Below are 12,062 nucleotides of genomic sequence, written 5' to 3'. Positions count from 1 at the left end.
CACAACCCAAATTGTTGCTCTCTATCTTTTAACAAATTTTCCCTTCAGAAACAGAAGCATCATTGATGAGACTATAGTTTTGCTTATTATCAATCACTTTTCAGTGCTCTCTCACCCTAGAGTAACCTTAATGGGATTCAGGTGTTTAACAATTTTACTCTCATATTTGCAACTGCTTCATAAGGTGGTTACTTCCACATGTAGGTAATCTCCATTACTCAATTTTGGACACTTAATAATTACAAGATCTAGCCAGGAAAAACTTTGAATGTAATTTATAATACTTTAATAGTACAACTAGTGTACATTATTCATCAATATTAGGTGGCAACAAGCCATAAAGGAATTACAGTAGAAAGGCTTAGTTTCATTTTCCAATTTACCACTGACCACTATTTAACCTCTATGGATCTTACAACAGCACCCCCCTTTTCCTCGGGAAATATGTGACAAGACCCCGGTGGATGCCTGAAATCTCGGGCAGTATCAAACCCTATAAGTACTGCGTGTTTTCCTATACATACATACCTATGATAGAGTTTAATTTATGAATTAAGCACAGCAAAAAGATGAACAATGAAATAGCACAATTATAACAATATTCTGCAATAAAAATTACGTGACTATGGTCTCTCGCTCAAAATATCTTACTGTACTGTACTCACCCTTCCTCTTGTAAAGATGTAAGATGATAAAAAATGCCTACATGATGAGATGAAGAGAGGTGAATAATGTAGGCATTGTGATGTAAATGGAAAATCCCAGAAATAAATTAATTCATAAAGTTTCAGTTTCAAGCTGTTTTGAGTAGTGTGATAAAATCTTGCCCCGACCTGATCTGTCCACCTGAGTTGCTGTTAATCACTTAGTAGTGGTCTCAGTTATCAGATTGACTGTCGCGGTATGGCAGGGCTTGTGTTTTCTTAATAATGGTTCCAAAGCGCGAGAGAAGATATGCAGTATTTTCAGACCACGGCTGGCTGCGGGTAACTGAAACCTCAGAATGCAAAGCTGTGGACAAGGGGAAACTACTGCATTTTCGTCATGTATAAAATCACAGAGCTATCCTGGAAATTATATTAGCAGAGTAAAACCTTCCATTTCATCAGTATGTCCTGCCTTAGATATGTGGCCAACAGATTATTCAAAAAGCACCACTAAAGACCCTAACAACCTTAAGGACAAAAACTCTGTATATTCATGACTATTCCTAATGGCTAGCTTTGAATAAAAAAGTACAATGAACATACTAAAATGAAGATAAAATAATTGTTACCTCTTTCATCTTCCAAATGAGTTTTCAAAGAGTCACTTTCCTGAGCATCTTCATTTATATGCACTTCATCAATGGGGCCATCATCAATGCAAATCACATCGCTGCTTAACCATTCTGAGTCATCCTTCTGTTCCTTAGTCAAATCTATTTGCTCGCTTTCAGAGAAGGATGGAGGCAAATCAGCCTTTACTGTGTTTGTTGTATAAAGCTGTGCTTTAAAAAAGTTTCTCTTAGCCTTTTTTGATTTCTGAGCAGTGCTTACTCTTACAAAGTGACTTTGGGGTGGTGTAACAAATGCTTTTGAAGTCCTAGAAGTATCAAAGTCATCCATATCATCCCAATCATTGATGGTTCTGAAAGAATCTGGTGAAGAACTAAATTCTAATTTCTTGAGAGCAGTATTCTGGGATTTCTTTACAGTTGGTGTGTTTTGGGTAGTGCATAAAACTTCCTTCGGAGTCTGCAAGAAATCTGGCAATAATGGTTTTGAGCCAACTCTCTGTGTTTGCTGTCCTGCTGGAGCATTTTTAAAGAAGTCCTTGACCCTCTGCTGATTTGTGGTGTCAGGTGGAGGTTCACTGAAGGAAAAGTCTTCGGTAACATTAACATCTTTATTTCTTAATACAGGTGTTTTTGCTACTGACACATTAGTTACAGACACATTGTTATCTGAAGATGTTTTCTTTTTAAAAGTGAAACCTCTGAAAAATAATGGAAAAACTGGATTAGATAGATCCATATTAACAACCCCCCCCAACTCTACAAAACTGTAATATTAAAAACTAATTCACACAGGTTACATTAATTGTATCCCAACTCCAACTGAGCAAAGAATCCATCTCTCTCTTGATTTTAAATTTATCAGGTAACTTAAATTCTATTTGTTCTCTGGTCCTTCCCATTCAGAGGCTAATTATATTTGGCTTTGAGAGTCCATTCCCACTACTTTATTTCTCAGGCTATTAGTCCTTAGTCAATAGCATCTACAGAGCGGGGTGATAGCATAAATGAAAAAGGGAAGAGGTCGGGCGCAGTGGCTCATGCCTGTAATCCGAGCACTTTGGGAGGCTGAGGCAGGTGGATTGCTTGAGGTCAGGAGTTCGAGACAAGCCTGGCCAACATGGTGAAACCCCATCTCTAATAAAAATACAAAAAATTAGCCGGGCATAGTGGTATATGCCTAAAGCCCTAGCTACTCAGGAGGCTGAGGCAGGAGAATCGCTTGAACCCAGGAGGTGGAGGTTGCAGTGAGCCAAGACTGTGCCACTGCATTCCAGCCTGGGTGACAGAGCAAGACTGTATCAAAAAAAAAAAAAAAAAAAAAAAAAAAAAAAAAAGAGAGAGAGAAAGAAAAAGGGAGGAGATTCAAATGTGGCTACTTTTTGCTACTCTGATAAGAATTTTAAGGGGAAAAAGAGTTAAAAACTGCCAACTCTTAAAATCTGCAGGATAAGTAAAAGAGGCGGGAATCATGGCTGTCTGCTGGATTTAATGATCTGAAAAGTCAGTGGTGACTTCAAAGCCAGGCACCCCAGACAGAGTCTACAACCTGGTAAAAGCATCACTTATAATATAAATTATTATCAGATATCATTAGGAGTCTGGAGGATAGCTCAGAGGAGAGGCAGAACTGGAGAGCTGCAGTTTCCTTATAAACTGTTGTTCGAAAGGATGTAAAATTATATTAAAATACTTGGCCAGGCGTGGTGGCTCATGCCTGTAATACCAGCACTTTAGGAGGCCAAGGAGGGCAGATCACTTGCGGTCAGGAGTTCGAGACCAGCCTGCCCAACATGGAGAAACCCCATTTCTACTAAAAATATGAAATTAGCCGGGCATGGTGGCGCATGCCTGTAATCCCAGTTACTGGGGAGGCTGAAGCAGAAGAATCGCTTGAACCTGGAAGGCAGAGGTTGTGGTGAGCCAAGATTGCGCCACTGCACTCCAGCCTGGGCAACAAGAGTGAAACTCCGTCTCAAAAAAGTAAAAAAAAAAGGCCAAGCATGGTGGCTCATGCATGTAATCCCAGCACTTTGGGAGGCCGAGGTGGGCAGATCATGAGGTCAGGAGATCGAGATCATCCTGGCTAACACAGTGAAACCGTCTCTACTAAAAAGTACAAAAAAAATTAGCTGGGTGTGGTGGCGGGCACCTGTAGTCCCAGCTACTTGGGAGGCTGAGGCAGGAGAATGGCATGCACCCGGGAGGCGGAGCTTGCAGTGAGTCGAGATCGCGCCACTGCACTCCAGCCTGGGCACACAGCGAGACTCTGCCTCAAAAAACAAAACAAAACAAAAACAAAAACAAAAAAACAACAAAAAACCCCACAAAACTTAAAAAACACTTATCTGCCCAAATTTACAAGATTATTCATTTACTCAACAAATCTTTATTGAGCAAATATTATGTGCCAGGAACCATGCAAAGGTCAGACACAATCTCACCTGGTGCTGCTAAAACATACTCTACCATTAATTGACAAAGTGGGAAGATCAATGAATCTCTCAGCTTCATTTCTTCATCTGTACAATGACAGAGTTTAAAGAGAAGATATCTCATGTGTACAATGTGGTAAGTTAGTGCCTGTGTGACAGCAAACCAATAAAAACACTTACGAAAATTTTGGTTTTGAAAGACTTAATTTATTATTAAGTGTTCTGGCTGAATGACGTTCTAGTTGCTCCTGTAGATTATTCTGAGGAACAGCAGCCATAATCCTAAAAAGTGAAGGGAAAAAAAATTCAGTGAAGTTAGGTATTTTGCATTAATCACAATGTTTATTGAAGGGAGGAAGGATTTGATTCAAACAGGCATTGTTCCAAGTGTGCCCAGAGTAATAGGACTTTGGTTTTTTTTTGGGTCAATAGACTGTTTTGACATTTACAACTAGTGACACTTGAAATATATAATCTTCAACTAACTGAAGGCTCACTTGAATAACGCAATAACCAGGTTCCCCCTCTCTTCCTCCACAATACTAAAATAAGTACAAAAGACATTAGGGAGGGGATTATTAGGAAAGGGCTTTTAGAAAAATGGGACCTGGCCTAGAAGGATAAACGGAAGCTGGAAGGGAGCGAGATGGGAGGAAATGATCAAAGCACACAGAAAGCCCAAAGAACAAATGAATAACTGAATTCTGTGCAAGGGCAAAACTGGGGAAAGGAGGAACGCCACCACCAATGAGAGCAAAGGTTTACCAGCAAGATACTATGCTTCATAATCATCTAGTTGCAACCTGAAAGAATACGTTTACCAAGCACATTTATATCCCTGTGTAACAAGCTGTGGTAATGCTGAGCTATAGCCCTCCTCGGCTTAACCACCTTAAAATTACTGGGGCTAAAGGAAGATCCTAGCTGTAATCCATGCATTAAAAAATCCTCACTTTAGCTGATAGTTATAACCCCATAAACCCTTTTCCCTACCTTTACCAGACATCTACTTTTATTACTTTATAGCATATATCTTAGGAGGCAGGGTTAACGCTAGATGATATTTCTAGAAATATGAAGTTTCACATAAGCCATGTTCCACTCATTAACCTATATCTATCAACCATCTTGACTTTAGATAACAGTGAAAAGCAGAATTTAGAAGAAACTAAGTTACACTCAATTGAGAAATCTTCATGTTTATAAGCATGATCATAATACAGCTTTTGTCCCACCTTCTCCAGAAGGAATTATTTCTGCTGCTTTTTCCTCTTTAACCTGCTTTAGGTAATATAGCTAGTTATTTAATAAACATTGAATAATTCACATTGGCATGTGAATTATATCTTGTTATCCCAAAAAAAGTAGATGGAAGGAATAAATCCCTACATACCTATCACCCAGATTCAACACTTATCAACTCATCCAATATTGTTACAGCTATACATACACCCTGAGTTCCTTACTCCACCATTTTGGAAGGCCACCTCCCAAAATAGTGACATTTAGATTCTGTTATTACTTCTTTCATTCATTAGCAGGAATACTTTTTGTTTGTTTGTTTTCTTTCTGAGACAGGGTATTGATCTGTTGCCCAGGATAGAGCACACTGGCTCAATCACAGCTCACCGCAGCCTCGACCTCCTGGGCTCAAGTGATCCTCCCACCTCAGCTTCCTGAGTATCTGGGACTACAGGTGTACACTACCACAACCCAGTTAATTTTTAAATTTTTAGTAAAGACAGGGTCTCACCATGTCACCCAGGCCAGTCTTGAACTCCTGTGCTCAAGTCATTATCCCACCTCAGCCTGCCAAAGTGCTGGGATTACAGGTGTGAGCCATGCCTAGCCAGCTATAAGACTTTTATCATAAGTTTCAAAATAATGATGCAGTACGCTAAAAGCCCATACCTCACTACTATACAGTATATGCACGTGGCTGGCAGCAGCGGCTCATGCCTGTAGTCCCAGCACTTTGGGAGGCTGAGGTGGACGGATTGCTTGAGCCCAGGAGTTTGAGACCAGGCTGGGCAACATGGCAAAACCCTGTCTCTACAAAACTACAAAAAAATTAGCCTGGCATAATGGTGCAGGCCTGTGGTCCCTGCTACTCAGCAGGTTGAGGTGGGAGGGTTGCTTGAGTTGCAGTGAGCCGAGATTGTGCCACCGCACTCCAGCCTGTGCAACAGAGCAAGACTCTGTTTCAAAAAAAAAACAACAAAAGAGAAGTCTACACTTATATCCCTTAAATATATTAATAATAATAAATTAAAAATGATATTCATTCTTTCACCACCTTCGAATAGTGAATTTTTTTTTTCAGTATCATTATGAACTCACGGATTAAACATATTAGGTGTGTTTCAATCCAATACAGTGATCATCCTTATTGATTCTCAAATTGATTCATGTTTTGCCAGTGGGAGTTTTCAGGTGGGCGCTTTAGTCCTTATGACTTAACCTTATGAGTCATTGAGAGCTTCCTTCCTATATGGCATGAAAAGATGTTCCAGGCTTACCTTGTGCATTTTTTTGCACCAGATTTGGAATCAGCCATTTCTTCAAGCATCCCTAATTCTTGTTTTCTTTTTCTTTTTTTGAGACAGGGTCTCACTTTGTTGCCCAGGCTGGAGTATAGTGGTGGCTCACTGTAGCCTCTGCCTCCCCAGCTCAAGTGTTCCTCCCACACAGCTGAACCACAGGTGCACACCACTATGCCCCGCTAATTTTTTTGTATTTTTGGTAGAGATGGGGTTTCACCATGTTGCCCAGGCTAGCCTTGAACTCCTGTGCTCAAGGGATCCTCCTGCCTTGGCCTCCCAAAGTACTGGGATTGCAGGTGTGAGCCACCGCACCTGGCTTCCCTGATTCTTTTTAATGGAAAATATTTTAAGACCTTGATCTCTGCAGTTCCTAGGGCACCTCACCATTTGGAATCCAGTTTAAAAGTATTGATCTTGGCTGGGCACAGTGGCTTATTCCTGTAACCCCAGCACTTTGGGAGGACGAGATGGGTGGATCACGAGGTCAGGAGATTGAGACCATCCTGGCCAATATGGTGAAATTCCATCTCTACTAAAAATACCAAAATTAGTTGGGCATAGCGGCATGTGCCTGTAATCCCAGTTACTTGGGAAGCTGAGGCAGGAGAACTGCTTGAACCAGAGAGGCGGAGGATGCAGTGAACCAAGATTGCGCCACTGCAATCCAGCCTGGCAACAGAGCTAGACTCCATCTCAATAAATAAATAAATAAATAAATAAATAAATAATAAAATTATTGATCTTTTGTTAAGGTGTCCTCTCTCCAAGGTGCTGTACAATGTGGAAGTCTTTCCCACATTAATAAATGATGTGAAGTGATAAAGAGTGAAGTCAGACTATTGCCTTCTCAGAATTTCAACATCAACAAAGTAGGCTACTGACAAGGAGGCAGAGGTACACAGATCTTCAGTCTTATGACACTAAGCAGAACAAAGTGGTCCATGGCATCATTACTTACCCTTTTCTCACATTCCTTCCATAACTTATTTTTGGATCAAAACTAGTCATGGTATTCTAATAACAGAGATTTCCTACATTACTGCACAGCATGGTTTTATGTTTATTTAGCCATCCCAGGAGAACAATTGTTTGATTAACTATTTTACAACTGTAGTGATTACACTATGGATTCACAGCTAGCATGCAGTCAACCTTAACTCTGAGAGGACCTCTTCCTACTTTTGATATGCACAGCTCTTTGGTTATTCCTCTCCAGGTAGCACCCTCCAGCAGAATCACATTCTGAAGTATGGTAATGAGTACATAATTTTCTTACTTAAAATCCTCAGTGGGAATGCTTTTAAGAAGTTGGTGAGTACTAAGAACTATAAGGGTGTCTCTTCTGTACATAGTCCATTAAAATATCAATACAATTGTTTGACACAAAAAGAAAATTGTTCACCAACATGCCTGTAGTCTCCGCTACTCAGGAGACTGAGTGCTGTAGTGCACTATGATCGCACCTGTAAACAGCCACTGCACTATAGTCTGGGCGACACTGTGAGACCCCATCTCTTAAAAAAAAGTGTTCATTCACAATAACAAAGATCAGAGATAAAGGAGAAAAAATAACTGAAAACAAATAAATTTAGGCTAATGAAGTTTCACAATATTAAAAAAAGGAACAATTTCTGGGTACAATGAGCACTCAGAAACCAAAAAAATAAACCTATGAATTAGAGTGACCACAAAAATCACAAGTTCAATCTGGAAAACGATTAAAATTTTCTCCTACATATATGAAAGAAGCTATCATGCCATTACAAAAGCATATAAATAAGCAGGCCAGGAGCGGTGGCTCATGCCTATAATCCCAGCACTTTGGGAGGCTAAGGTGGGAGAATGGCTTGAGCCCAGGAGTTTGAGACAAGCCTGGGCAACATAGGGAGATCCTGTCTTTAGCCAGGCACGGTGGCACACACCTACAGTCCCAGCTACTCAGGGAGGCTGAGGCGGGAGGATCCCTTGAGCCCAGGAGTTTGAGGCTGCAGTGAGTAATTCTGTGTCACTGCTCCAGCCTGGGTGACAGTGAGACCCTGTGTTTAAAAAAAGTCACAGGAAATGTAAGCTTCAAGCATTACCTTTAAAACTGGCTATTAAGAATTTTTCGGCTGGGCACGGTGGCTCAAGCCTGTAATCCCTCGCCGAGACGGGCAGATCACGAGGTCAGGAGATCAAGACCATCCTGGCTAACACGGTGAAACTCCGTCTCTACTAAAAAATACAAAAAACTAGCCGGGCGAGGTGGCGGGCGCCTGTAGTCCCAGCTACTCGGGAGGCTGAGGCAGGAGAATTGGCATAAACCCAGGAGGCGGAGCTTGCAGTGAGTTGAGATCCGGCCACTGCACTCCAGCCTGGGCGCCAGAGCGAGACTCTGTCTCAAAAAAAAAAAAAAAAAAGAATTTTTCAAGTAGGCTGGGCACAGTGGCTCAGCCTGGGCAACAAAGTAAGACCTGTCTCTACAAAAAATACAAAAATTAGCTGGGTGAGGTGGCACGTGCCTGTAGTCCCAGTTACTCAGGAGGCTGAGGTGGGAAGGATCATTTGAGCCCGGGAGGTCGAGGTTTCAGTGAGCCATGATCACCCCACTGCACTCCAGCCTGGGCAACAGAGACCCTGTCTCAAAAATAAAAAAAGAATAAAAGTAAACACAATAAACCTTTAAAGAGAGAGAGAGAGAGAGAGAGAGAGACATGGGATGGAGAAAAACATAGTGAAAAAAAAGAGTGCCTTTTCTTTGAAATAAGTGACACTAAAGTTACTGGTTAGGGATCTATCAAAATTAAGACTAGGTCAAACCTGACTTTTTATTCATTTTGTTGTCAGAGATGGCTATTTCAGTCTATCAAGGGATAGACTGCCAAAAAGACTACTCTAAGACATTCAGTGCCAAGTAACATTTAGATGTTTCTGTTTCCAGTCTTCTGCTAAAAGTGGAGATTTTAGGGGGTGGTTCCTGAAAAACAGAGCGTCGCTCTGTAAGCCTCACTCAGTGACTGTTCAAAGGGGAGGAGTTACTTTCCCTGGGGCAAAGGTGGTGAGTCTAACTAAGAAAAATAAAAAAATCTAATTTTTGTATTTTTTGAAGTTGAGGTATTTATGAACCTCAACTTCATCTTAACTGGGGAACTAGGGCAAGCAACTTTCTGTTCTCTGATAAAATTAAACATCAAACACAATTTCTAAACAAAGAAAGATTTTTGACAGAATTTTATGTCATATGTTCTCTTCGTTCATTGTTTCTCAAACTTCTTGATTCATATATATAGAATCATACAGTATGTATTACCAATGCATTTTTGAAAAGGCATCTAAAAAAACTCAAACACATTAAAACACAAAATTACAAGTATTTAAAATCTGGAACCAACAAATACCATATATTTTACACTAGGGGTGAATCCATTAAAAACAACAGCAAAAACAATGTTGTTCTCTCATTTTCACTCCTATATTGGATGCTCTTGCCAATGCAAAAATATTCGAAAAAGAAAATACTAGAAGAGATGAGATTATCATTACATGTAGACAACCTGATTATATACCAAACCAATCCAAAGAAAATCAGTCATGACAATAGATAATTAGAACTTCAGAAAAGTGGTTAAAGATAAATATAGCTATAAATGTAGGATAAATGTAGGGTAAAACTTCAGACCCTTCATAGTTTTTGACTTAATAGATGCACACAGAGAGAGAGAGAGAAAACAGATGGAAAATATGAGAAGTCAAGAGACATGGAAGACAGAGTAAGAAAGTCTAACATAAATCTAGCCAGGGTTCCAGAAAGAAGAGAAAATAGGGAAGAATTAATATTTGAAAAGATAACAGCTGGGACTTTTCCAGGACTAATTAAAGACACTAACCTTCAGATTTGAGAAAGCCAAAAAATTCCAAGCAGAGATAAAAAGAAATCCACATCAAAATATATCACTGTGTACCATATGGACAAAAAATTGATTTCTCTTTAGCAAAAATGAAAATCTAAAGACAGTGGAATGATAACTTCAATGTGCTGATAGAAAATAACCCAGAATTATTTTCCCAGAAAAAATATCCTTTACAAATCAAGGGCAGTGAATTGTACACTAGGTTTTTAAAGGTGAATTTCATGGTATATGAATTATATCTCAATAAAGTTGTTATTTTTAAAAAGTAGCTATAATAACAGCAACAGGTAAGTGTTGGCAATGATGTGGGGAAATCAGAACCCTCATACACTGCTGGTAGGATTCTAAAATGGCACAGCGACTTTGGAAAACAGTCAGGAAGTACCTCAAAAAGCAAAACGTAGTCACCATGTGTACTAGTCTATTTTCATACTGCTATGAAGAAATACTGAGAGTGGGTAATTTATAAAGAAAAAGAAGTTTAATGGACTCCGTTCCACATGGCGGGGGAGGCCTCACAATCATGGCAGAAGGCAAAGGAGGGGCAAAGGCACATCTTACATGGTGGCAGGCAAGAAAGTGTGTGCAGGGGAACTGCCCTTTATAAAACTACCAGCTCTCGTGAGACTTATTCACTCTCACAAGAACAGCATGGGAAAAACCCATGTTCAATTACCTCCCACGAGGTCCTTCCCATGACACATGGGGATTATGGGAGTCATAATTCAAGATGAGATTTCAGTGGGGACACAGGCAAACCGTATCACCACGTAACCCAGCAATTTCACTCCTAGCTATATATGCGTGAAGAGTGAAAAATGGGTATTCAAAATAAATACTTGTACACAAATGTTTACAGGAGCATTATTCACAATAGCCAAGTTCAGAAACCACTCAAATGTCCATCAAGTGATGAATGGATAAATAAAATGTGTATATCAACAAAATATTATTTGGCCATATAAAAAATATAGTACTGATAAATGCTACAATAATGATGAGCCTTGAAACCATTATGTTAAGTGAAAGAATCCAGTCACAAAAGATGAAATAGTATATTATTCCATTTATATGAAATGTATAAGAATAGGCATATCCCGGGCGAGGTGGCGGGCGCCTGTAGTCCCAGCTACTCGGGAGGCTGAGGCAGGAGAATGGCGTCAACCGGAGAGGCGGAGCTTGCAGTGAGCTGAGATCCAGCCACTGCACTCTAGCCTGGGCGACAGAGCGAGACTCCGTCTCAAAAAAAAAAAAAAAAAAAAAAAAAAGAATAGGCATATCCATGGATACAGTGTAGATTAGTGATTGCCTAAGGTTGGGAAAGATGAGAGGATTTGGGGATGATGGCAAGGGGTATGCAAGTTTCTCTGTGGGCTGACGAAAATGTTCTAACATTGATTGTGGTGATGGCTACATAACTGAATATACTCAAAGCCATTGGATTGTACAGTTTATGGGTGAATTTTATATGTGTAATGTACTTCAATAGACCTGTCATTCAGGTCGGCCACAGTAGCTCATGCCTGTAATCCCAGCCCTTTGGGAGGCTGAGGTGGGGGGATCGCTTGAGCCCAGGAGTTGGAGAGCAGCCTGGGCAACATGGTGAAACCCCTCATCTACCAAAAATACAAAAGATTAGCCAGGAATGATGGTGCATGCCTATTGTCCCAGCTACTTGGGAAGCTGAGGTAGGAGAACAGCTCAATCAGGAGGTCAAGGCTGCAGTGAGCTGTGATTGCACCACTACACTCTAGCCTGGGCAACAGAGCAAGACCCTGTCTCAAAAAAATCACAAATACTAATTTAAAAACAATACAGCTGTTATTTAAAAAGCAACAAGAAATAAAGACACTTCCAGATTATCAAAAAAACAAGTTTGTCATCAGCCGACTCATACAGTATGGGAATCATACTATAT

At 40.2% G+C, this 12,062-nt stretch overlaps 1 protein-coding gene across 9 annotated transcripts in view; it reads right to left on the bottom strand.

The window, feature by feature from the left end:
• BLM (BLM RecQ like helicase) overlaps positions 1–12,062 on the bottom strand; it is a 108,482-nt gene that overhangs the window by 72,834 nt on the left and 23,586 nt on the right. For all 9 annotated transcript variants that reach the window (XM_077940346.1, XM_028852012.2, XM_077940345.1 and 6 more), the window contains 2 exons: positions 3,892–3,993; positions 1,277–1,977 (listed from right to left, as the gene is read on the bottom strand). Coding sequence is in view for 3 of the 9 variants with exons in the window: in XM_028852012.2 (XP_028707845.1) it covers positions 1,277–1,977; positions 3,892–3,989 (799 nt within the window). In the remaining 6 variants the exon portion in view is untranslated. The remainder of the gene's footprint in view (positions 1–1,276; positions 1,978–3,891; positions 3,994–12,062) is intronic.

Source organism: Macaca mulatta, chromosome 7 (assembly GCF_049350105.2).
Source record: "Macaca mulatta isolate MMU2019108-1 chromosome 7, T2T-MMU8v2.0, whole genome shotgun sequence".
NCBI lineage: Eukaryota > Metazoa > Chordata > Mammalia > Primates > Cercopithecidae > Macaca > Macaca mulatta.
The sequence above is the reverse complement of the archived record's forward strand: the minus strand, read 5'-3'. Positions and strand labels throughout refer to the sequence as shown.